This window comes from Gymnoscopelus braueri (genome assembly GCF_963280865.1).
Source record: "Gymnoscopelus braueri genome assembly, chromosome: 6".
NCBI classification, from domain to species: domain Eukaryota; kingdom Metazoa; phylum Chordata; class Actinopteri; order Myctophiformes; family Myctophidae; genus Gymnoscopelus; species Gymnoscopelus braueri.
In genome coordinates, this window is record NC_137607.1 from 29,184,244 (window position 1) to 29,210,598 (window position 26,355).

The window sequence follows — 26,355 nt, forward strand, 5'->3', positions numbered from 1 at the left end:
TAACAGTGTTACATACATGTCAAACATACAACTTCAGCCTGGACAAAAATGTCAAACTTATTGCCTGCACTTATTATGAACAACATTGGCTGTCTATATGGGTTGCTCCACTGTATAACTAAGGTTCTGTTATGACAGACCATTAAACCTACTCTGAATGCAGAATAAAGCACATACAGTTTACATATATTTCAATTAAAATGTCAAAAGATAACCCTAGTAATACAACTTTGTAGGACTCCTATTTTTGAGTGTATCATTAAAAATGTCAAGCTGAATAGCTGTGATGCTCCTCCAAACCAAATCTCCTTACAATGAACATGCCAGAATTGTTCATGAATAAATCAATGTAAGGAAGGTTATATTGCTGTAAAATAAAACTTGTAATTCAGAGGCTATTGCTGTCAAATGATGTCAGTGTCAGCAACATAAATAAAAAATAAAATTAGTTACTTATTCCTTTTTTTTATGTACAGGTTTTCCTGGGTACATTTTAAAATAAACTCCCAAGTTGAAACCAAAAGTTCTTAATCCTTTTATAGAAAGTGTCCCTATGAGCTGTGAAGTGTGTGATATAGGCCTAAGGAATTTTTATGTGGAATTACATTTCTGACAATACAATACAATTACATGTGTGTGTGTCACACAAGATGTGACAGAATCAAAAGCTCAAATATTTTTTTTGGGATCAAGACTGCAATACAATTAATACTTTTTTTCTATAGCAATATCGCACATTCTTATTATTATTTTCATTTTTTGCTCTCAAATAACTGTTTTGCTTGTTGCATGCAAGAACACAAATTCATGGACAAAACAATGTAAGGAAGATTTTATTTCTGCAAAATAAAATGTAGTATAACAGGTCTGTCAAAAGTCAATCTGGGAACCCAAAGCCAAATGAGAATGAAAAACAGCGCCCTCTGCTGTTTGTACTATCTCAGAGCAGAATCTGTTCTTGAGAGATTAGTCAAAAGTTGTCAGTGTTTTAGTAGCCTCGGGCAACCATGCAGGTTTTACATAGATCAGTGGTTCTCAAACGTTTTCATGTCAAGGACCCCCAAATTGACACTTATTAGCCCGCGGACCCCCATTTGAAAATATATGATAGGGACCCCCATAAGAGAAGATTTCTTTACAGCTCTAGTGGTGATTCTCAACCATTTTAATTTCAAGGACCCCCAGTTTGACGGACCCTCATTTAATGGCATTTCTATCTCTGGGACCCCAATTTATATTGTAAAATCAATGTTATAACTCTGTCCATTTGGTTCCATTTGTACACTTTCTGAGTTACAGACCCATAGGGTCCATTTGGTTCCTAACTATCTATCATTTAGTTGGGGACCGTCTGGAACTCCCTCAAGGTCCCCTGGAGGTCCCTGGACCCCACTTTGAGAACCACTGAGATAACGTACAAATAATTGTTTTTCTTCTACAGATTCCCACGCCCTTGAGTTTTGATAGGCTTCGTTTGTTCCAGGGACACTATTTCCTGAGAATAGAAAGTGTCCCAGTGCCAGTGCCACCTACGCAATTTGACAGAATCGAAACCAAAAAGCAGTGGTGTGAAGTAACTAAGTACACTTACTCAAGTACTGTACTTAGGTACAATTTTGAGGTATTTTAATATTACTTTACTGGAGTATTTCCAATTTTCAGTACTTTTACTTCTACTCCGCCATACATTTCAGAGGCAAATATCACACTTTTACTCCGCTACAATGATTTGGACATTATAGTAACTATAGTTACTTTGTAGATTTTGATTATTATTACAAAACATACATTACCCACTTCAGCCCTATATACATTTCGGCCATTTAAAAATAGCAACAGGGGGTGCTATGGGGGGTCGGCGACCCCTTAGTTCTTCTGGCGCTATGGGGGCTGGGGGGCTGGGAGCTCCACATGCACGCGCGAGCACGCACCGTCAGCTGCGGTCTTTAACACCTTAAAGTTTAAACAATAGCCTCTCAAGGTTCGCGCCGTCAGCGGTGAGCCGTTCTCAATAGCGTCTACCTGGCTGCTTTGCATAACATTAGGCTAATCGAGAAAAGCCATGGACTTGAATTGAATGTGTACATTCCTCTCACAATGAGAGACAACAGTCTCTGCACTGCAGAGTGTGAAGGGGATCGCTTAGAAGAGGACCCAGTTCTCTGAGACAAGACAGAGACAAGTTGTCTGATTATTTTAAGTACTTATGTGTGGGTGAGTCTATGTAAAGGGCTTTTATATCAAACTAAAAGGAAAATAAAATAATTAATTAATTGAAACAAAAATACAAACAACAAATTAACAATGCAACTAAATAATAAGATATAAATACATTAAAAATCACATATTGAATACAGTATTTCAACTAGCACTGAGCTGATTGGCTATGTGCACATGCGTGCACGTGCGCGTGCACGTGACGTCAGAAAATATAGCCCCCCTAGTTCAAAAATCCACTGCTTTTACTTAAGTAAAGAATGTGAGTATAGCCTATACTTTTTTCCACCACTGCCAAAAAGTCCTCATGTGATGTGAATGCAATGGTTTGAACAGCAGTAAAGCTAATACATACGGAGAGGGCACTGACTGAGCAAGCTATAGCAGCGGAATTATGAACATGTTGGATATTTATTGAGTTTCTTATTATCTTACCTTTTATATATTTTTTGATGAACAATTTCATTTTATTACATTTGCTCTCAATAACACATGTTTTGTCTGTCAGGCTATTGGAGAGGTTCCGTTTGAATTTATAGCTTACTTTTATTGCACCACAGAACTTTTGATGCGCCACCACCACCACACCTAGCCATGGTTCACATAGAGACACACGGCCGGAAGCGGAAGGCCTACAAATCCACGCCCACTTTTGACACTCGGGGTCCGTTAGAACGATGAACTGCAGCTCTCAATGCAATCTCTATGAGAGGCATTGTAAAATACCGTCATTTCACTGGTTAACTACTGAGGCTGTAGCGATTTTTTTTGTGTTCTAATAATCTGTCCCATTTGTTTAATTTGTCCTTTTTAATGTCCCATATCTTTCATCTCGATATACTACCCACAATATACTATAATATACTCCATCAGTATGTCAAAATCGCTAGCATCGGAGATCTAGAGTTTAAGTGATCGCATCACGGACGCATCCCTTGAGGTTTTCAATACCCAGAAAACTGGCGAAAGTGGCCGTTTTCAATAGGTTTTGGTCATTATCTCTGGAACAGAAGGTCCAATCTGCTCAGTTCAAAGCTTGTTGGATGCGTGACTTTGAGGACATTAAGCACGCAATGACACATTTTCGGGTTTTTTTTTTTTCTTTAGGGGAGGCGAGATCTTAGTTGGGCAGGCGACCGCCTCTCCTGCCTCAGTGTGTACGCCACTGGTCGGCGCTCGGCACTCGTAAAGACAGTGATGTCACTGAAATGCCCGTCTGCTGTCTACCCTCTGCTGTGTTAGCATTATGGGTAACTCGTTAAAGTGGCAAATTAAATGTGAAGCACATCAACTATTAAGAAAACAAGAAGATATGTTGACAAAGACACTCCATACATTTGGAAACATATTTTTATTTAAATCAATATCGTCTTCAGTTAATGCAGGATAATTTTAAAAGTAGGCTAACTCTCATATCCTCTCATAGGGAATGCATTGGCAGCTGCAGTTCATCGTTCTAACGGACCTCGAGTAGCGGCGCTGTCTCAAAAGTGGGCGTGAATTTTGTAGTCCCCGTGTGTCTCTATGACGCTCGTCTGTCACAAGCGTCATGGAACCACTTGTTCCTGGTTTGAGAATGTTTTACATTTACAACCGGTACATCTATATTAACATTCAGATTACAAATATAAAGTGCTGACCCCACGGCCACGGATGTAACAAGTTAAAGCACCCGGTTATATAAGTATCTTCCGTATTGTTCTATAAAAAGTATTTTAATCCGATCGGCAGCCATTTCTTTTTTTTAAATAATGTATCTGAGTGCAATACACCTCCCAAGCAATAGGGGCACGTAGTTGAAAGCATATGGAAATAAATCGGAGAAAATGACCACTGATCGGATTAAAATGCTTTTTATTGAACAATACAGAAGACACGGGTACTTAAACCCAGGCGCTTTAACTTGTTACATTTGTGGCTTTAGGGTAAGCACTTTATATTTGAAATGTGAACGTATATGTAGACGTACTGAGTGGTTGTAAATGTGAAACATTCTCAAACCAGGAACAAGTGGTTCCATGACTGTCATACGACAGTGATGTTTCAGGGCTACCACCATAGATATATATACCACCACACCAAGCCCTTGAGTTTTGATAGGTTTCGTTTGTTCCAGTCCTGAGACACTATTTCCTGAGAATAGAAAGTGTCCTAGTGCCAAGTGAGTGTTACATAAGTTAACAGACTCGGAAAATGTGGGCCCATAAAATCCCACCTACGCAATTTGACTGAATCGAAACCAAAAAGCAGTGGTGTAAAGTAACTAAGTACATTTACTCAGGTACTGTAATTAGTACAAGTTTGAGGTATTTTTTACTTTACTGGGGTATTTCCAATTTTCAGTAGCCTACCTTTACTTCTATTCAGCTATACATCTCAGAGGCATTATACTTTTACGTCTCCAGACTCCACTACAATTATTTGAAAACTTTAGTTACTATCCATGGTTCACATGACGCTCATCTGTCAAGATATGACAGTCATGTTTCAGGGCTAAGTTACTTGTTACTTGTTACTTTGTATATTTTGATTATTATTTACAAAACATAGCCTACATTACCCACTTAAGCCCTTTATACATTTCGGCCATTTCAAAATAGCCGTGCCACAAGCTCACAATGCGCTATTTTCTAAAGATGTTTATACATTTGAAAACTTGTGAAATATGACATTCTGCATAATGAGTACTTTCTACTTTTGGTACTTTAAGTAGGCCTACTTACCAATGCTTTTGTACTTTTACTCAAGTAAATATTGAATTCCGGACTTTTACGTGTAACATAGTAGGCCTATATCTTCATTGCAGTATTGATACTTTTACTTAAGTAAAGAATGCGACTATGTGAGTACTTCCTATAAATAAGTCCTCCTATAAATGCGATGGTTTGACCAGCAGCAAAGCTAGTACAAACGGAGCGGGCACTGTTGAGCAAGCTATTCAGCGAAGTTATGAACAAGTTGGATATTTATTGTTTTGTTTGTCAGGCTTTTGGAGTGGTTCCGTTTGATTTTATGGCTTACTTTTATTGCACCACATACCTTTTGAACTTTTGATCTGCGCAAAACCTTTGAGCTAATGCTGTATATTTCCATATGGTTGCTTCACAGGTAGCCTACAGACAGGGGAGCGTATTCAAAGAGGTGGCTGTTGGCCCTGAGTGGGGGTTATCAGCATTGCCTTTTGTTCTACCTGAGAGACAGGAGGTCTGTCTCCATCCCCTTTTCCTGCTTCATACAGGTGCAAATTGAATCAGGGAACTCAGAGGGGGATCTATTGTTTGTCTGGGTGGGTCTCACTTTTGGAGGCTGACCCCCACCCCCTTATTCAAAATGTGACCACTGCTATATATACCATACTAAAATGTAAGCTTGTGGTGTGTGCCACTCCAGGCCGTTGGGCTGTGGAGATGGTTGGCTGTTCTGTACTGTCTGTACTGTCTGAATAAAATGGAAGCAACGAAACCTCACTAACTAGTGATGACTCCTTCATTCTACAACCATTCATTCTCATCTCTGGGACAACAAACTTATCTGCAATATGGCGTTGTTGGCAACTACAAAAGAAATAGAAACCTTTAAGTCTGTGGTCAGATACCACATTATGGCGTCGAAGTCGGCAGTCGTGTTGGTTTGGTTTTTTGGAGGCGCGAGTCTCCAGGGATACTGAGCCAGGCGTCGAAAGAACGTGCGGCGGGACATCGGGACGACATGACGACGATTTTTCGAGAATCTACAAGGAGAGGACTTCATGACCAGGTCTAGGACGGTTGTACGACTCATCTGGCTGCTCAACATATCTTCTGCGATCGCTAGAAGGGCGCGCTGCGGTGCAGACGGCAGAGCGGAGAAATTGGTGTGTCGAATTTCTTCGTAGCGGGTATGTTGTGGGGAGAGGACAGCGGATGCCGACAGAGTGGAGGACTTGCGATGAAGGGGTTCTTCGTGGGGAGTGTGGTGACACATCTTCAGCGATCGCTAGTGGAGCGCTCTGTTGTAAACATGCAGCTATCTGTTGGAAAATCTGGGTACGGCGCTGGAGCACGGCTGGGGTGAGGAGATGACGTTGAGGGAGACTGCAAGAGAGACATTATCGAGCGGAACACTGCGCATATGGGACCTGGGGTTATGTTTTTGTGATAAGGGTGGGTTAAACTGTGGGGCTATAGCTGCCATGGGAAGTGATGCGAGGGTATATTTTTTACTTTCTGGTCTCCTGTGTTTAATGTGAGTTTACTTTGTGGGTTATTGTTTCATTGGGGGGTACGCTGCCTTCTTTTTTCCGTGTGGGCACTTTCGTGGTAGTTGTCATATATGCTTGATGGTACGGTGTAAAACTTAGGGATAAGAATTAGGCTATCTTTGAGTATATTTTGGTGACTGGGCGAGGGGGACATTGATCTTGGGGGGTGGTGCTATCGCTTGGTGGGCGTGATTCGACTGTGTGCTGTCAGCTTCCACTGGGTGGGGGCTGTGTAATGTTTTATCCTGGAGTTTAAAAGGCTAACAGAGGGATCCTGCACGCTAATTAGTTTTGGGGGTGTCTATTTGATGTAATTCACCGTGTCGCTGTACTATGTAATCTTGGTTTTTGTATGTGCATTGTTCTGTGTGATGTTGTTTGCTGTTTTGGTCTTCCTGAATGTTTTATTTTTTTCCTGGTTGGTGTTCCGGTCGCTTTTCATGGGGGGCGGATTCTTTGTGGTTCTTTTGAAATATACGTGTTTGTGGAAGACGTTTGAAGTCTCCCATGGGGGGTCTGCTGTATATTTCCATATGGTTGCTTCACAGGTAGCCTACAGACAGGGGAGCGTATTCAAAGAGGTGGCTGTTGGCCCTGAGTGGGGGTTATCAGCATTGCCTTTTGTTCTACCTGAGAGACAGGAGGTCTGTCTCCATCCCCTTTTCCTGCTTCATACAGGTGCAAATTGAATCAGGGAACTCAGAGGGGGATCTATTGTTTGTCTGGGTGGGTCTCACTTTTGGAGGCTGACCCCCACCCCCTTATTCAAAATGTGACCACTGCTATATATACCATACTAAAATGTAAGCTTGTGGTGTGTGCCACTCCAGGCCGTTGGGCTGTGGAGATGGTTGGCTGTTCTGTACTGTCTGTACTGTCTGAATAAAATGGAAGCAACGAAACCTCACTAACTAGTGATGACTCCTTCATTCTACAACCATTCATTCTCATCTCTGGGACAACAAACTTATCTGCAATATGGCGTTGTTGGCAACTACAAAAGAAATAGAAACCTTTAAGTCTGTGGTCAGATACCACATTAATCAACAGACATCGACAAGAACTGCTAGGCATAGGCTACAATGAGGTAAGCCATAATATTATATTATATTATATTATATTATATTATATTATATTATATTATATTATATTATATTATATTATATAATAGGCCTGTATAATATAGGCTTATATAATATATTATAATAGGCCTATAATATAATATATTATAATAGGCCTATAATATAATATAATAATATACAGCAGGGGTCTTCAACGTTTTTCAGGCCAAGAACACCTTAGCTGAGAGAGAGATGAAGCAGGGACCCCCACTATATTGTATAAAATTGTGTCACAGATTAAACTTTTTCATAGATTTAATATAGCTTCATAGACTTGTTTGCCATCATTATCATCAGTGTATGCTGGATTCATGTTAATGTGTATTTTAAGACATTTAACCCCTTCAACCCTCTGTAATTAGTAAACTTGACTTTCACTCTGTACTTGGTCTGCTCTTTTTTCCCCTCTACATCAACAATAGCTTGTAGATCTGCTATTTTTGGCTGAAGTTCTCCTCAGAAAATGGATGCTATAGAGTTCAAGTGGTTAAAGTAAAAGAAATATCCTATCACACAAAGATTTGGTGGCCCCCCTGTAATAACTCTGAGGACCCCCTAGGGGTCCCGGAGCCCTGATATACAGTATAAGTATATATACATACAGTCTACACAGTCTATATCCTATATCACTTGTTCGTGAAAAGAATAATGCAAATGTTCATATGGAATATATTATATTTGGCATGTCTCACAAATAATAACACCATAAATCTAATGTCAGTGTTTTATGTGACTTTTATCATTAACCAGTCAAACAACATTAAGGACCCAGCTGGAGGCACTGGAGTGTCACTTCACATGGGGAATAGACAACAAGAGCAGATCCAAACTATTGCGTGTCCGAGATAACCAAGAGGACATTGGCACTGAAGTGGGATACCAATGGCTGGGTCACATCTATAACGCGCAGGCATACATTCACTACCAATTAGGCTCTCAAGATGAGACCCTGGGTTCCACTACACATGACGCCTTGTGCTGCTTCAGCAAGGCGCCAGAGGCCTTTCGCCAGATTAGAAACACAGTTTCAGATGAGGGTCCCTGGCTGCTGGTGAACTACAGCAACATGGCTTGGCTGCACTACCACCTTGGAGAACAAGAAAAAAGCCAGGAATACGTGTCAAAGGTAGAGGCTCTGCTTCAGGAATATCCATCTCCATCCCCAGATGAGCTCCATGCAGAGGTCTATGCGGAAAAGGCCTGGACCCTGATGATGTGCGGCACACACAGACAGCAGGAAGCTGAAGAATATTTCCAGAAAGCTATCAGTATGGAACCTGACAGAGTGGAGTGGCGCACTAGCCAGGCCTTGGCCATAGCGAGCGCTTCCAGGGACTACTGTACTCCAATTCAGAAAGCTGAGCTCTTGAAGAAATTGAAAACAGCAATGGAAAATGATCCAGAAAATTTGTATGTGGCTGCAGTCTACCTTGACAGACTTGCCAATACAGGCAAAGTGATAGAAGATGAAGCACGTGAGCTGGCTCAGAGAGTCTTGCAAAAGCCTGGGAGCAGCTACAGTGGTATCAGACCATTACTGAAACTATACAGAATGCATCTATCATTTGATGAGGCCATTGGCTTGGCAAAAGAGGCTCTGGAGAGGCATCCCCATGGACCAAATGATAACCGCTATCTGAAAAGCTGTCTCGCAAATTGCTACAAATGGAAAATCTATTCAGACAGGGACAATCTCCTGAACCAAAGTCTTACTGATCGGGCCATCAGTCTCTTTGAGGAAGTTATCTCCCTTTACCTCTGTTCTTCATATAAAACAAATCTATCTCTTGCTGGTATGTATGCAGAATCAACTCATTACAAGGAAAAAGCTGACCTGATATATAAAAAAATGCTTGAAAGTAACCTAGAACCGAAAGAGTTACAGATGGTATGCAACAGGTATGCAAAATACTTAAATTATCATCTAAAAGACCACTACAGGTCAGTAGAGTATCACATGAAGGTAGCAGAGATACCACTACCTTCCAAATTTCGTCAGGATAGTATCAAAATCTTAAGACAAATTCAAAGTAGGGGGAGGAACATAAGGTGTCCAGATATACAGGATTTCTTGGCCACACTTCAAGAGGAGTCTGACACCATAGCTGCGGGAACTAGGGGTGCTGGGGGTGCGACCGCCGCCCTCTTCCACAGGTACCCCCCCACACCCCTCGGGCAGGAGGTTGAGGGCGTTGAGATTGAACTCCGCCCCGCCTGGTCAAAAGTAGTTCCTGCAGCTATGCCTTCCACACCTTAAAAAATGTAACATAAATAGTTAAAGCACTACCCGAAAACACTCAAATATACACTAAGTTCTGTGTTTGTAGCTACTTGTTGACAATTTTTATTTAGATTTTGATTTGAAAATTTTATTGGAGGATAAACCCCTTGAGATGCAGCATCTCGTCTTCCAGGGGGTCCTCAGGCACAACACACAAACATTGATACAAAACAATCACATCATTCAACAACAACAACAACAAAACATACACATAAGGGCTCTCACACCATCCCAGACCAGTCTACATCTGTTACGCCATAATAAAAATAATAATAAAAATGAAAAAATAAAATAATAATAAAACAATCAATTATGAAATCAAAAGCAAGAACAGTTAGATTTTAGGGAATCAAGCAGAGATATTTTGAAAACAGAAAATGAAATAATTGATCTAAGTAAAGTGGATAAATTGTTCCAATCAGAAGGTGCTTTAAACTTAAAAGAACGTCTCCCAATTTCTTTGTTTATACCGACAGGTACCTCAAAAACAGGTTGTTGTGTATGTCTTAATGGGTATCTTGAACTGAACGGACGTAAAAGCTCTTTCAAATAAGAAGGATAATTAAAGTAAATACATTTAAAAACAAAAAGCAACCAATGAAAATGTCTCCTATCATGAGGAGATAACCAGTTTAACGTATCATACAGAACACAGTGATGTGTACTGTAAGGACACCGGAGTACAAATCTACATATATTATTGTAAACTACATTTAACGAATGAAGATGTGTCTCAGAGGTGTTCTGATAAATGATGTCACAATAGTCAATGATAGGAAGTAGAAGCTGCTGAACAATATGTTTTCTTATTTGAAAAGTAAAACAGTTTATTGATCTATACATTAATCTGAGACCATTATTTACTTTACTCCTAAGAGAATCGATATGGGGCTTAAAAGAAAATTCAGAATCTAACCAAAGGCCTAAGTATTTGAATGTTTCCACTGTTTTAAGGGGAGATAGTATATTATCTAGATATAAGATGAGATACACCTTTATTGGTCCCTGGAGGGAAATTCAGCTGTCATGTCAGTGACAGCAAGTATTTAAAAGTGAAAAAAGAAAGAAAGAAAAGCTGAAGATTCTGCATGGCACTAACATGCAATGAATTAATATGGACAGTCTATCAACAATGCATTTATGAATATATCAGTGTATGTTGTTGTTCAGATGCTATGTAGGCTGTTATGATGCATGTATTTTAGTAGTTATTTTGAAAAAGATTTAGATTGAGATAGTTGCTAGGTTTCATATTATGCTAATCTATGTTCTTTGCAGCATAACATAGTTTTTTTATTTACTCAAACACTTGCCGTTGTTGATTGACTAGGGTTCATGCCGCTTACTCTGATCTTACACTTTTTAATTCACTCTGCTAAATGCTTAATGCTGTAACTTGTATTATATGTTTCTTTTCATTTGAATTGATCTGATTGATTGATTTTGAGCCAACAAAACAACCCAAAAGGATGCACAACTAACAGCAGGTTCTTTTATTTTTGTAATAAAGGTATTATACACAGTGAAATAACAGTGTTACATACATGTCAAACATACAACTTCAGCCTGGACAAAAATGTCAAACTTATTGCCTGCACTTATTATGAACAACATTGACTGTCTACTGTATATGGGTTGCTCCACCACTGTATAACTAAGGTTCTGTTATGACAGACCATTAAACCAACCTACTCTGAATGCAGAATAAAGCACATACAGAAATGTATAACTGCAACACGTCTTCTGTTGGTCTAAGTTCAACATCTAAAAACTTCCAATTGGTTTCAATATCTGATGTAAAAAAATATTCAGAAAGCTTCAAGAGTTAGAGGTTCATTATTGGGCAGCTTACAAGTATAACAATAAATCCATGAAAAGAAAAACAGATCACTTGTTTCTTCTTCGACTCTTCTTGTGACTCTTTTTTTGAACTCCTGTGACAAAAGAAAAAATAATGGAATAATAGGGGGAAATGGTTTTGGTTACCAGATCCATTAACACTTACACAATCTAGACTAGAACCCTAGGAAACAATTTAACCACATGAACCCTATAGCGTCCCTATTCTGGGCATGTCATAATAGTGAACATTCTGCAAAAATAGCAGATCAAAAGGAGGGGACCAAGCATAGACCCCCTGGGGGAACCCCGCTCAACGAAGTATATACAGTTTAAGAAGTGGTTAATGAATGAACGGTATTGTACATACCAACATTGGCGTATGCAATCATCCAAGTAAACTTAAAATAAAAAATGTTTGGATCATTCATGTATTATTAGACTCTCTGAGGATTTGGAGTGACTGCGATGCCTGTGACGTCACTTCTGTGATGACCTGGTGAAATTAACATTATTTTAGGGTGGTGCACATATCCGTCTAATCAAGCTCCATGTAACAAGCAGCTCCATGTTTACTTAAAACCATGCATTAACAAAAAGAGTCTCTCAGGAACAATCACACGTTTCCTTACCGACATCAACATACTGGGTGTTGTTTTGAAATCATATAATGAGGAGAGTGTCATGTACTTTAAGTTCAAACCAAGGGAGTAATTTGTGTTTCGTTGCGGTCAGGTGGAAACCTTGTATGTCCATTAAGCTTACTTTCAAATAATAGAAGAAAAGAAAAAAGAATCTGCGTTCCAATCAATCCAATGTAGTTATTTAGTCACAGCTCTTGTTGATAGCTTACTTCTCATTAGTTAGGTAGGACATTAGGACAGTAGGACATTTATTTTTGAAAATGCATAAATAGTTGAAATATAGAGCTACAAGCTTTCTGCCCGATAGCAATGATGTAGATTGGAGATGATAGTGGTTAGGGGGTGGGTGTCGCTTTAAGGGTGGCATTTCTTCCTCTGATAGGTTTCGTTTGTTCCAGAGACACTATTTCCTGAGAATAGAAAGTGCCAAGTGTGTTACATAAGGTAGGGTAGGCTAGTTTAATCGGCCAATAGGACCGACATAGCTAGCTAAACCCCACCCGCAATATGTGACAGAAACGAAACCTAAAAGTCCTCATATGAATGCACTGCTTTGATTTTGCACCACTATGAACTTTTAATGTGCCACATCCAGACCAGAGCAAATTACAAACATTTTGTGGAGCTATCAACACCCTAACGATACAGTTTTGTCAACAGAGCTGCCAACAGAAATACAATGAGGTAAGGTATTATAGCACTAGAGGATTTTATTGCATAATAATCTGTATGAGGAGCAATTAACTTGATAAATGTATACAGTAGTACGTCGGGTGTGTGTGTGTGTGTATGTATGTATGTACAGTATATACATATATATATATAATTTATATATATATATATATATATATATATATATATATATATAGAGAGAGAGAGAGAGAGAGAGAGAGAGAGAGAGAGAGAGAGACTATTACTTCTTCATGAAAAGAATAATGCAAGTATTCATATGGAACATATTACATAAATCTAATGTCCTGTTGTATTTGACTTTTATCATCAACCAGTCAAACAACATTAAGGACCCAGCTGGAGGCACTGGAGTGTCACTTCACATGGGGGATAGACTACAGCAGATACAAACTATTGCATCTCCGAGATGACCTAGAGGACATTGGCACTGAAGTGGGATACCAATGGCTGGGTCACATCTATAACCTGCAGGCATACATTCACTATCAATTAGGCTCTCAAGATGAGACCCTGGGTTCCACTACACATGACGCCTTGTGCTGCTTCAGCAAGGCAGCCGAGGCCTTTCGCCAGATTAGAAACACAGTTTCAGATGAGGGTCCCTGGCTGCTGGTGAACTACAGCAACATGGCTTGGCTGCACTACCACCTTGGAGAACAAGAAAAAAGCCAGGAATACGTGTCAAAGGTAGAGGCTCTGCTTCAGGAATATCCATCTCCATCCCCAGATGAGCTCCATGCAGAGGTCTATGCGGAAAAGGCCTGGACCCTGATGATATCCGGCCCAGACAGACAGCAGGAAGCTGAAGAATATTTCCAGAAAGCTATCAGTATGGAACCTGACAGAGTGGAGTGGCGCACTAGCCAGGCCTTGGCCATTGCGAGCGCTTCCAGGGACTACTGTACTCCAATTCAGGAAGCTGAGCTCTTGAAGAAATTGAAAACAGCAATGGAAAATGATCCAGAAAATTTGTATGTGGCTGCAGTCTACCTTGACAGACTTGCCAGTACAGGCAAAGTGATAGAAGATGAAGCACGTGAGCTGGCTCAGAGAGTCTTGCAAAAGCCTGTGAGCAGCTACAGTGGTATCAGACCATTACTGAGACTTTACAGAATGCATCTATCTTTAGATGAGGCCATTGACTTGGCTAAAGAGGCTCTGGAAAGGCACCCCCATGGGCCAAATAATAACCGCTATCTGAAAAAGATTCTAGCATCATGCTTCAAATGGAAGATATGGAAGATCTATTCAGCCAGGGGCAATTGCCTCAACCAAATTCTTACTGATCAGGCCATCAGTCTCCTTGATGAAGTTATCTCTCTGTACCCCCATTCTTCTCTTAAATTAAATCTAACCCTTGCCAGTATTTATGCAGCATCAATTCAGTACAAGGCAAAAGCTGACGTGATATATAACAACATGCTATTAAGTAACCTAGAGCCAAAAGATTTACAGGGGCTTTACAACAGCTATGCGAAACACTTACATTTCCGTGTAGGAGACCACAACATGTCAATAGACTATCACATAATGGCAGCAGAAATACCTCTACCCTCCAGATTTCGTGGCAATAGTATCAACACTTTGAGACAAATTCAAAGTAGGGGGTCGAGCAAAAGGTGTCCAGAAATACAGGATTTCTTGGCTACACTTCAAGAGGAGCCTGACACCATAGCCGTGGGAACTAGGGGTGCTGGGGGTGCGGCCGCCCCCCTCTTCCACAGGTACCCCCCCACACCCCTCGGGCAGGAGGTTGAGGACGTTGAGATTGAACTCCGCCCCGCCTGGTCAAAAGTAGTTCCTGCAGCTATGCCTTCCACACGTTAAAAAATTTAACATAAATAGTTAAAGCACTACCCGAAAACACTCAAATATACACTAAGTTCTGTGTTTGTAGCTACTTGTTGACAATTTAGATAGTATATTATCTAGATATAAGATGAGATACACCTTTATTGGTCCCTGGAGGGAAATTCAGCTGTCATGTCAGTGACAGCAAGTAAGGTTGAAACACAGGAGAAGCACATTTAAAAGTGAAAAAAGAAAGAAAGAAAAGCTGAAGATTCTGCATGGCACTAACATGCAATGAATTAATATGGACAGTCTATCAATGAATATATGAATATATCAGTGTATGTTGTTGTTCAGATGCTATGTTATGATGCATGTATTATGATGCATGTATTTTAGTAGTTATTTTGAAAAAGATTTAGATTGAGATAGTTGCTAGGTTTCATATTATGCTAATCTATGTTCTTTGCAGCATAACATCGTTTTTTTATTTACTCAAACACTTGCCGTTGTTGATTGACTAGGGTTCATGCCGCGTACTCTGATCTTACACCTTTTAATTCACTCTGCTAAATGCTTAATGCTGTAACTTGTATTATATGTTTCTTTTCATTTGTATTGATCTGATTGATTGATTTTGAGCCAACAAAACAACCCAAAAGGATGCACAACTAACAGCAGGTTATTTTATGTTTGTAATAAAGGTATTATACACAGTGAAATAACAGTGTTACATACATGTCAAACATACAACTTCAGCCTGGACAAAAATGTCAAACTTATTGCCTGCACTTATTATGAACAACATTGGCTGTCTATATGGGTTGCTCCACTGTATAACTAAGGTTCTGTTATGACAGACCATTAAACCTACTCTGAATGCAGAATAAAGCACATACAGAAATGTGTAATTGCAACACTTCTTCTGTTGGTCTAAGTTCAACATCTAAAATCTTCCAATTGGTTTCTATATCTGATGTAAAAAAATATTCAGAAAGCTTCAAGAGTTAGAGGTTCATTATTGGGCAGCTTACAAGTATAACAATAAATCCATGAAAACAAAACCAGATCACTCGTTTCTTCTTCGACTCTTCTTGTGACTCTTTTTTTGAACTGGTTAGCAGATCCATTAACACTTACACAATCTAGAACCCTAGGAAACTATTTAACCACATGAACCCTATAACGTCCCTATTCTGGGCATGTCATAATAGTGAACATTCTGCAAAAATAGCAGATCAAAAGGAGGGGACCAAGCATAGACCCCTGGGGGAACCCCGCTCAACGAAGTATATACAGTTTAAGAGGTGGTTAATGAATTAATGGTAGCCTATTGTACATACCAACATTGGCGTATGCAATCATCCAAGTAAACTTGAAATATTTTTTTTGGGATCATTCATGTATTATTAGACTCTCTGAGGACTTGGAGTGAATGCAATGCCTGTGACTTCTGTGATGACCTGGTGAAATTAACATTACTTTAGAATGGGTGGTGCACATATCTGTCTAATCAAGCTCCATGTAACAAGCAGCTCCATGTTTACTTAAAACCATGCATTAACAAAAAGAGTCTCTCAGGAACAATCACACGTTTCCTTACTGACATCAACATACTGGGTGTTGTTTTGAAATCATATAATGAGGAGAGTGTCATGTACTTTAAGTTCAAACCAAGGGAGTAATTTGTGTTTCGTTGCGGTCAGGTGGAAACCTTGTATGTCCATTAAGCTTAACTTTTCAGATAAAAGAAGAAAAGAAAAAATAATCTGCGTTCCAATCAATCCAATGTAGTTATTTAGTCACAGCTCTTGTTGATACTTCTCATTAGTTAGGTAGGACATTAGGACAGTAGGACATTTCTTTTTGAAAATACATAAATAGTTGAAATATGGAACTACAAGCTTTCTGCCCGATAGCAATGATGTAGATTGGAGATGATAGTGGTTAGGGGGTGGGTGGGTGTCGCTGTAAGGGTGGAATTTCTTCCTCTGATAGGTTTCGTTTATTCCAGAGACACTATTTCCTGAGAATAGAAAATGCCAAGTGTTACATAAGGTAGGGTAGGCTAGTTTAATCGGCCAATAGGACCGACGTAGCTAGCTAAACCCCACCCTCAATATGTGACAGAAACGAAACCTAAAAGTCCTCATATGAATGCACTGCTTTGATTTTGCACCACAATGAACTTTTAATGTGCCACATCCAGACCAGAGCAAATTACAAACATTGTGTGGCGCTATCAACACACTAGCGTTACAGTGTCAACAGAGCTGCCAACAGAAATACAATGAGGTAAGGTATTATAGCACTAGAGGATTCTATTGCATAATAATCTGTATGAGGAGCAATTGACTTGATAAATGTATACAGTAGTACGTCGTGTGTGTGTGTGTATGTATGTATGTATGTACAGTATATACATATATATATATATCATTTATATATATATATATATATAGAGAGAGAGAGAGAGAGAGAGAGAGAGAGAGAGAGAGAGAGAGAGAGAGAGAGAGAGAGAGACACTATTACTTCTTCATGAAAAGAATAATGCAAGTATTCATATGGAACATATTACTTAAATCTAATGTCCTGTTGTATTTGACTTTTATCATCAACCAGTCAAACAACATTAAGGACCCAGCTGGAGGCACTGGAGTGTCACTTCACATGGGGGATAGACTACAGCAGATCCAAACTATTGCGTCTCCGAGATGACCTAGAGGACATTGGCACTGAAGTGGGATACCAATGGCTGGGTCACATTTATAACCTGCAGGCATACATTCACTATCAAATAGGCTCTCAAGATGAGACCCTGGGTTCCACTACACATGACGCTTTGTGCTGCTTCAGCAAGGCAGCAGAGGCCTTTCTCAAGATTAGAAACACAGTTTCAGATGAGGGTCCCTGGCTGCTGGTGAACTACAGCAACATGGCTTGGCTGCACTTCCACCTTGGAGAACAAGCAAAAAGCCAGGAATATGTGTCAAAGGTAGAGGCTCTGCTTCAGGAATATCCATCCCCAGATGAGCTCCATGCAGAGGTCTATGCTGAAAAGGCCTGGATCCTGATGCAGTTCAGCAAAGACAGAAAGCTGAAAGCTATAGAATATTTCCAGAAAGCTATCAGTATGGAACCTGACAGAGTGGAGTGGCTCACTAGCCAGGCCTTGGCCATAGCAGGTGCTTCCAGGGACTACTCTACCCCAATTCAAGAAGCTGAGCTCTTGAAGAAATTGAAAACCGCAAAGGAAAATGATCCAAAAGATTTGTATGTGGCTGCAGTCTACCTTAAGACACTTGCCAGTACAGGCAAAGTGGTAAAAGATGAAGCACGTGAGCTGGCTCAGAGAGTCTTGCAACAGCCTGTGAGCAGCTACAGTGGTATCAAACCATTATCGAAACTTTACAGAATGCATCTATCTTTAGATGAGGCCATTGACTTGGCTAGAGAGGCTCTGGAAAGGCACCCACATGGGCCAAATAATAACCGCCATCTGAAAAAGATTCTAGCAATAGGCTTAAAATGGAAGATCTATTCAGCCAGGGGCAATTGCCTGGACCAAAGTCTTACTGATCAGGCCATCTGTCTCTTTGAGGAAGTTATCTCCCTTTACCCCCATTCTTCTCTTAAATTAAATATAGGCCTTGCCAGTGTTTATGCAGAGTCAATTCAGTACACGGCAAAAGCTGACCTGCTTTATAAGAAAATGCTAGAAAGTAAGCTAGAGCCAAAAGAGCTACAGTTGCTTTACAACAGGTATGCGAAACACTTAACTTACCATGTAAAAGACCACTACATGTCAATAGAGTATCACATAATGGCAGCAGAAATACCTCTACCCTCCAGATTTCGTGGCAATAGTATCAACATTTTGAGACACATTCAAAGCAGGGGGAGGAACAAAAGGTGTGCAGAAATACAAGATTTCTTGGCTACACTTCAAGAGCCTGGCACACCAAAATAATCATCTGTATTGTCATATCATTGACATCAGCAAGGTTCCACATTTAAACATTGAAAAAAGCTCAAGATTCTGCCACTAGCGTGCAATGAATCAATATATGGACAGCTGTCAACAATCAAAAATGTATACATGATTGAATATATCAATACATATATAAATGCATGTCATTTACTCCAGATGTTCAGATGCTATGTACATTAATTACACAGATTTATGTTAGCTTTCTCGTCAGGTTTCATATGCTAACTGCTAACCTCGGTACTTTATAGCATTTAATTATTTTCTTGGCACACTATTAACTTAAACACTCAGTTGAATAGGGTTCTGATCGTACACTTTTTAAAGAGCATCTACTAAATGCTTAAATTGTAACTAGTGATATAATTACATTTGTATGGAATGAGTTTTATTTTTCATAATTGTAATTGTTGCAATTGATTTTGAGCCAATAAAACAACCCACAGATGCACAACTAACAGCTGGTTCTTTTATTTCTGTAATACATGTATTATACACTGTAAAATGACAGTGTTACATACATGTCAAACATACAACAAAACAATGTCTACAGGCACTACCTCTTCAGCCTGGTCAAAAATGCAAAACGTATTGCCTGCATTTATTCTGAACAACATTGGTTGCTCCACTGTATAACTAAGGTTCGGTTATGACAGACCATTATTGTACAAAACCAACTGAATGAAGAATAAAGCACATACAGATGCTTAAAATTGCAACACGGCTTCCGTTGGTCTAAGGTCAATATCTAAAACAGTTGCAATTGGTTTCAATATCTGATGTAAAGAATATTCAGAAAGCTTCAAGAGTTAGAGGTTCATTATTGGGCAGCTTACAAGTAAAAAATAAAATCCATGAAGAAAAAAAAAACATATCACTCGTTTCCTCTTCGACTCTTCTTGTGACTCTTTTTTGAACTCCTGTGACAGAAGAAAAAATGAGAATAATGGTATTGGTTAGCAGATCCATTAGGCATCCCTACACAATGTTGTGTGTGTACATCGGCTTGTGTAGGGGGGGGAAAAGGAGGGGACCAAGTATAGACCCCTGGAGGGACCCTGCTCAACAAAGTATAAAAAGTTTAAGTGGTTAATGAATGGTACTGTACATACCAACTTTGTCATATGCAATCATCGAAGTAAACTTAAAAGTAAAAATGTTATTATTAGACCTGCTCTTTCAGGGTGTACCACTCACCTCTCTGGGGACTTGGAGTGACTGCGATGCCTGTGACTTCTGTGATGACCTGGTGAAATTAACGTTACTTTAGAATAGGTGGTGCACATATCCGTCTTATCAAGCCCCATGTAACTGTTGTTCACTAAAAACATAAAAACTAAAAGAGTTTCACAGGAACAATCACACGTTTCCTTATTGAGATCAACATACTGGGTATGTCATGCACTTCAGTCACAAAGTTCAAACCAAGGGAGAATAACACACTCCTAATCATTTGTGTATCGTTGCAGTCAGGTAGAAACCTTGTACGTCCAAAAGTGTTACTTTTCAGGAAATGGGAAAAAAATAACCTGTGACCCAATGTAGTAATTTAGTCACAAGCGCTTGTTAATATTTTTTTTATCAGTTAAATAATTATAAAATCCACAGACAGACTTTCACTGTAAAAGAAAATGTCAAAAGTAGCGAACTTGTAGAATGTAGATCGCTATTCCACTTTTACTCGACACAGTCATCCGATGATTTTTAAAATTTAAAAAAAGTTGACATATGGAAATACAAGGTTTCTACCCGACAGCAAAGATATGTAGATTGGAGATGATTGTGGTAGGGGGTCACCTGGGGATTTGGAGCGATGCCGCCTTTCTCTGGATCTGCTGCGGTGCCGCCGGGGGCTCTTGCTGCGGTGGCGCTCCCTCCGGGGGGACGGGCTGGGAACACACACCCAGTGAGGGTAGAAATGAGCAGCTGATATACTCTTCCAACCTATTAAGACCTGAGGCCGATTCTGCAAATGCCTTCTAAAATCAGTAGTTCTCACACTTTGAGACAAAAATGTCCAAGAATAGCAGATGTACAAGCTCGCAGCGTAGCACAAAGTGACGCGCTGTGAGCTTGTATATTTGCTATTTTTTAATAGCCAACGCTAAAATCTAAAATGACAGATGCTTTCCCGGGTTTTATTGGGCTTAAGAGAATGTTTAAACAAATTGACATTTTTACACAATACCTGAGTTCTTAAAAGATTTAAAAAATAATGAAAAAATACCACATTCCTGAAACAGAAAACCAAAAATGGCTTGAAAAACACTAAATATAATGTACCTTCGCCTCTTCGGTGATCTGCTCCTCCTGGTGGGACAAAACAAAACAGGTTTGAACATTTCCAGTTTTACAATAAACAGTAGAAGACACACCAGAAGAAAAAAAAAACACTGGACACCTCAATATAGTGTTCCTAGAAAAATAAGTTCTATGGCTTCAGTAATAATAATAAAAAACAGACCTTCTGGGTGAGCGGCTGCGTCTGTAGCGTGGCGAGGGGGAGCGCCTGGGCCTGTCATTGTCACGGTAACTGCGTCTGTGTGGCTCAGGAGTCTGGACTCTCTCTGGCTGCAGGCAGTGAGACAGATAAGATGAGGCCATTAGCAAGGCCACTGGACCTGAGTCTCACTCATTATTAATGTGCAGTTTGGTGCTTTAAAAGGTTGATTTGGTTCAGCTTTGCAGTAGTAACTCAGAAAGTAAGTATGCTTCTTTTGTAGTTAGAATGACAGTAATGCTTTACCCAATGAAGCTAAAATACCTAGTATCAAATGCATCACAAAAAAATGATACAAATATAGTTAGGTTACCTTCTCCTCCTCCTCGTCTTCCTCTTCACTACTTTCCACCTCATCAAGGTCTTCCTCCAGTGCACTGATGCGTGTGTCTAACAGCTCAGCCTCCTCAAGGACCTGCCTTTTCTGTACAGCACACACACAAAGAACACACACATTAGCAACTCAGGTCTGCAAACGAAGGTGTGGGGGTATTGGGGTGGCCACTAGCAGGACCTCAGAAAGGAGGACACTTTTCCTGGCACGCTGTGTGGGTAACCAACACGCCACAGCCCTTCGAAAGTGTTTACACCAGTGATCAAACTTTTTAATTTCAAGGACAAATTGATGCATTTAGGCGCGGACCCCTTCTCAAAATATTTTGTGCCAGGGACCCCATAGACACCCAAGATTATTCCAGATTTATCTATATTAGAAAACACTAGATCTACAAGATCGTCTATTTTCGAATATAGTGTAACATTAATGGTGGTTTGGATGATGAAGTGGTTTACACGGTTAAAAATGGACCCCAGGAAGATTAGCTGTCTCCTCTGCGTCAGCTAATAGGGATCCATTCAATAAACAATAAACACAGTTAAAAGGTTTTATGGAGAGGTGACCCCCTTTATTTAGGTAATCAAAGACCGTTCATGAATGATTGCATTTTATAATCGTTTAAATAGTATTTTTCTTGGGTTTTTGTTGAATGCAATTATTCCTGAGTTAATTTAAATATAATCCACACTCTGATAGGGACTGGCATATCTGAAATAATAAAACAGAGAGAGAGTGGAAGAGAAGTGAAGGGGCGGGAGACTCGTGGACATAGGATACTGGATAGCTCTGCTGCTGTTATTTTGTTCTCTATTGGGGATCCGACAGGATGGGGACAAAAACGAGAGGGTAGGCCTACAGTAACAGTACCTGCAATTCTGTCATTCTGTCAGTCAAATCATGCCATTCTATGGCACCTTTCCCTTCGTTGCAGACATCAATCATGTCCATTACACACGGTGCGGTGTGAAGTGCAGCGTCAATTCAACTTATATTTATCAACTCCTTCTACTTGCTCCATTGTTCGCTAAATGAAGTTTTCCGTTTCGGCATCTTTGAGCAAATCTACCGCAGATTATCTGCGTTACAACTACAGTACATGGCGTCGGTTTCATCCGACCCCAGCATCCACATGTAAACAAGCGTGGGAGGAGCGGTGAGTTGACAGTTGGGAGCAAGCACAAAACTAAATACACGCACACAGCAATGCATGGCTGGCCAGTGGCTACCAGCTGATATTCTATACCAATGAGATTTACCGATATAACCAATAAAGAAAATATAACCAATAACACATTTACACTGTAATCACTCTCACGAGTGCTGGACAATTATGCGTCCGGCCAGAGTTCGCGCAGGACAGAGGACATCTGGGTCAGAAACCGGACAAATGGCCACCCTAGAGCCTAGGGGTATAGACATGGTGATGGCCTACCTGAAGCCTGGGCAGAATGATGTCACACATTCTCTCTGCATGAAGAAGATCATCTATGAACTCATCTACGTGCATCAGCTCAAACTCTGGAACAGAAAGCAGTGAATTGATCATTCAGCCTCCTGGGATTAATGTCATCATCCCTTCAACAATATAGTGTCCATCTTGTCAATGTTAGGCAGAAACCTTGTATCTCCGTATTTCATTTATAAATGGCTGAACTACAAGATCACAATACGTGAGTTTGAGCTTGTGAGTAAATAGTAACTACATCCATTGGAACGCAGGTTCTTTTCTCCATTTCCTGAAAAGTAAAGACATACAAGGTTTCTGGACAGCAACAACAGCTACTCTCACTATTGGACGGGCACAGCATCGTGGGAAGGGATAGACCATGTACAGTATTGCTGTAAATCCTGGAGGCCACCATCATAAATGTTTCATTCATTATGGCCAGTAACCTTACAGTTCAATGTCAAATATATCAGTTAAATCATATGCACAAATCTCTGGAAGTTAAATTGTTGTGTTGCAACTAACCTGGTTACTTTGAGTTGGTAACATTGTGTATTATTCATATATCCAGGTTCTCACCTCCATTTCGGTTCTGACTCTTTGTTTTTCTGTAGTCGTTGTATAGAGGCTCCAGGTACTTGTAACAGTCCACTGAGGTGCCAGTTAGTCTCATGTACATTGCTCCAAGCAAGCGAACATATCTAAGAAAATAGAGCAAATATGTGATCAGAGGCTGCAGTGTAAATACATAATAATCATACAAGATGACTGTGAGGAATCCACAAGACCTGTTTTTTTTTTACATTATTGCTCATTGGCTTGCACACCGAGTCTGTGTTTTTTGTATCTTTATTCAAAATCAGTTTCCCAACAAATATTGTTACGCACATAACGATACGCATTGCACACCGAGTCTGATGCTTATTATTCTATTTTTGTTGAAAGTTTTTGCAGAACTAATTGTTTCAATGTTTATTTCAGTGGCCCAGTTTGATGCTTTGCTAGCAATACTGGTACTGGTGATGATGGATGAGGCAAAAGGCAGAACATCGAACATGATTAAAAAATTTGAATGATGGCAGAAAGTTTCAGAGGCGGTGTGTAAACGTGATTGACAAAACGTGAGGTCATATTGATAGTTTTTTGACATTCTCCAATTTCTTACAATTTGACATACTGCATACAACAAAACCTACTTGAAATCCTCATTTTTGATGAACTCCACAATGATGTCTTTCTCCGGTTGAATCTGTAGCATCTTCAGTGTGAGACAAAGGAAGGGAGTGGGTTTGATGTTTCCTCCATAAACTCCACCAACAAACTTAAGTTCCATGGCTTTGTCAACGACTAGCTCAGCTGTTGACAAAGCAGAAGAGAGGAGAGTCTGTTTTACATTTCTCACATGTAGTGTCTTTTAATCATAACATTGGACCTTCAAACCAGTATAAATTGCAGAAGATGTATTTGAGGCACTGTTAGGGGAGCAACTCGTAGCAAACTAAGTTACCAATTACTCTACAATGATAATAACTAAGCTACAAGTCTCACATAGCCTGATGATCAGAGATGGTCTGAGGTAAAAAAATAAAAAAAAAACTTTTACAAGTCTTTCTATTGCTGGGGCTTACAGTAAGTGTAGTGAGCAGCTTTGGTCCCAGCTTTTCTTTTTTATAAGCTACTGGAAATTGTAGTCAAACTAGTAGTTCCACTATTTGAAATTGTAACAAAGCTACTAAACTCCCCACCACTGGTGATCTTCCCCAAGTTTTCTGTACAAGTAAGAAACCTGTGTTTACATTATTACATTGTCAAGAGTCAACACATCATGCTGTTTGGAACTATTGTAACCAGTGGTGTAAAGTCACTAAGTACATTTACTCAAGTACTGTACTTATGTACAATTTTGAGGTCTTTTTTAGTTTACAGGAGTATTTCCAATTCTCTGTACTTTTACTGCACTACAATTATTTGAAAACTGCAGTTACTAGTTGCTTTGTAGATTTTGGATTATTATTGAAAAACCACTTCAGACCAAAATATTTACTTTGGCAATTTGAAAATAGCAGATCTACAAGCTCACAAGCGATGCGTTGTGAACTTGTAGATCTGCTATTTTCAAAGGCTTTTTTATACATTTGAAAATGTGTGAAGTGGGACATTCTGCAGTACTTTTACTTTTGCTCCAGCAAATTTTGAATACCGAACTTGTGCTTGACTATTTCTACAATAGAGTATTGATACTTTTACAGAAATGTTTTTGTAAAACATTTTAGTACTTTTTCCACCACTGCTCAGTCCGATGATTCAATGATAAAACAGCAGCCACTTCTGACTTTAGACTCACAGACACATTTTCAACCAAATTACCGACTCAATTCTAATGTAAAATTAAATCACACACATGTGTGAATTCTTTCAGGTTGTCGTGCTCAGTGGTGGAAAGCAACTAAGTACATTTACTTAAGTACAGAATCAGTTTTATTGTCACATCACAGGTTTACAAGGTACTGTACTTAAGTACAATTTTGAGTTATTTGTACTTTACTTGAGTATTTCCAATTTCCAATACTTTTACTGCTACTCCACTACATTTATTTGAGAACTTTAGTTACTAGTTACATTTCAGATATAAATTATGATATTATGAAACATACATTAACCACTTTAGCCCTGTTTTATACCTAGGCTATTTGAAAATAGCCGATCTACAAGCTCACGGTAGATAGATAAGGATCTGCTATTTTCAAACATTTTTGTACTTTTACTTTTGGTACTTTAAGTTGAATTCTGGACTTTTACTTGTAACAGAGTATTTTTTATTTTGCAGTATTGGTACTTTTACTTAAGTAAAGAATTAGAGTACTTTTTCCACCACTGGTCGTGCTGCAATTTGAATCGTGTGCTAATGCTAGCTAAAGCTAGCTCGTTCGGCAACGTTAAAAGGCTTACCCGTGAGACCAAAGCACTCTTCCTTCCAGTATTTAGACTCGTATATTCGAGTTCTGATGATCTTCTCCACCAGGTACTGTGGGTTTGTTCCGTGGATGCTGTTGGCATCTTTAACGGTTCTGTTCGCCATTGCGGTTCAGAACTGAATGGAACGAAAGAGCTAACGATACAACAAGCAGCTGCAGGATCCTGGAGGAGGAAGTAGAAAAATAGTGGACCCAAGTCACTTCCGGGTCAACTCCAGTGTTGCCAGGTTTTGCGAGAGAAACAAGCAACCAGGTCTATGAAAACAAGCCCAAAATAAGCTA

General features: G+C 39.6%; 5 protein-coding genes across 7 annotated transcripts in view; 3 read left to right on the top strand and 2 right to left on the bottom strand.

Moving 5' to 3' along the window:
• The window catches only part of pomgnt1 (protein O-linked mannose N-acetylglucosaminyltransferase 1 (beta 1,2-)), a 172,388-nt gene that overhangs the window by 76,951 nt on the left and 69,082 nt on the right, over positions 1-26,355 (bottom strand). The window lies entirely within an intron of this gene.
• Positions 7,498-15,417, top strand: LOC308087432 (interferon-induced protein with tetratricopeptide repeats 2-like). Of its 2 annotated transcripts, none has more exons than XM_080431278.1 (2): positions 7,498-7,544; positions 13,350-15,417. In XM_080431278.1, the coding sequence occupies exons 1-2, from the start codon at positions 7,540-7,542 to the stop codon at positions 14,860-14,862; spliced, it is 1,518 nt and encodes a 505-aa protein (XP_080287404.1). In that variant the 5' UTR covers positions 7,498-7,539; the 3' UTR covers positions 14,863-15,417. The 2 variants fall into 2 exon arrangements, with proteins under 2 accessions (XP_080287404.1, XP_080287403.1); XM_080431277.1 differs by lacking the exon at positions 7,498-7,544 and adding an exon at positions 12,918-13,026.
• LOC308086359 (interferon-induced protein with tetratricopeptide repeats 2-like) lies at positions 8,227-9,835 on the top strand (the record flags this gene model as incomplete). Its single annotated transcript, XM_080429880.1, has 3 exons — positions 8,227-8,234; positions 8,329-9,284; positions 9,666-9,835. The coding sequence occupies 3 exons, from the start codon at positions 8,227-8,229 to the stop codon at positions 9,833-9,835; spliced, it is 1,134 nt and encodes a 377-aa protein (XP_080286006.1).
• On the bottom strand, positions 15,575-26,232 carry prpf38a (pre-mRNA processing factor 38A). Of its 2 annotated transcripts, XR_013933333.1 has the most exons (11): positions 26,048-26,232; positions 24,295-24,454; positions 23,678-23,799; positions 23,084-23,169; positions 21,628-21,738; positions 21,279-21,385; positions 21,098-21,124; positions 20,612-20,703; positions 20,012-20,060; positions 19,403-19,734; positions 15,575-15,604 (listed from the first exon to the last, which is right to left on the bottom strand). XR_013933333.1 is itself a non-coding variant. In XM_080431280.1 (10 exons), exons 1-10 carry the CDS (start codon positions 26,175-26,177, stop codon positions 19,689-19,691), a joined length of 930 nt encoding a protein of 309 aa, XP_080287406.1. In that variant the 5' UTR covers positions 26,178-26,232; the 3' UTR covers positions 19,264-19,688. The 2 variants fall into 2 exon arrangements, 1 of the variants encoding a protein (XP_080287406.1); XM_080431280.1 differs by lacking the exon at positions 15,575-15,604 and having other exon boundaries at positions 19,264-19,734.
• LOC308087433 (interferon-induced protein with tetratricopeptide repeats 1B-like) lies at positions 17,016-19,210 on the top strand. Its single transcript, XM_080431279.1, has 2 exons — positions 17,016-17,121; positions 17,449-19,210. Exons 1-2 carry the CDS (start codon positions 17,117-17,119, stop codon positions 18,794-18,796), a joined length of 1,353 nt encoding a protein of 450 aa, XP_080287405.1. The 5' UTR covers positions 17,016-17,116; the 3' UTR covers positions 18,797-19,210.

What these genes read in the sequence shown, in the direction of transcription:
- prpf38a (XM_080431280.1), bottom strand. Translation starts at nt 26,177, where the DNA reads ATGGCGAACAGAACCGTTAAAGATGCCAACAGCATCCACGGAACAAAC. An exon ending in AGAGTGCTTTGGTCTCACGG is followed by an intron (nt 24,455 to 26,047) that starts GTAAGCCTTTTA and finishes CTTTGTCAACAG; the next exon opens with CTGAGCTAGTCGTTGACAAA. An exon ending in GCATCGCTCCAAATCCCCAG is followed by an intron (nt 20,061 to 20,611) that starts GTGACCCCCTAC and finishes TAATTTCACCAG; the next exon opens with GTCATCACAGAAGTCACAGG.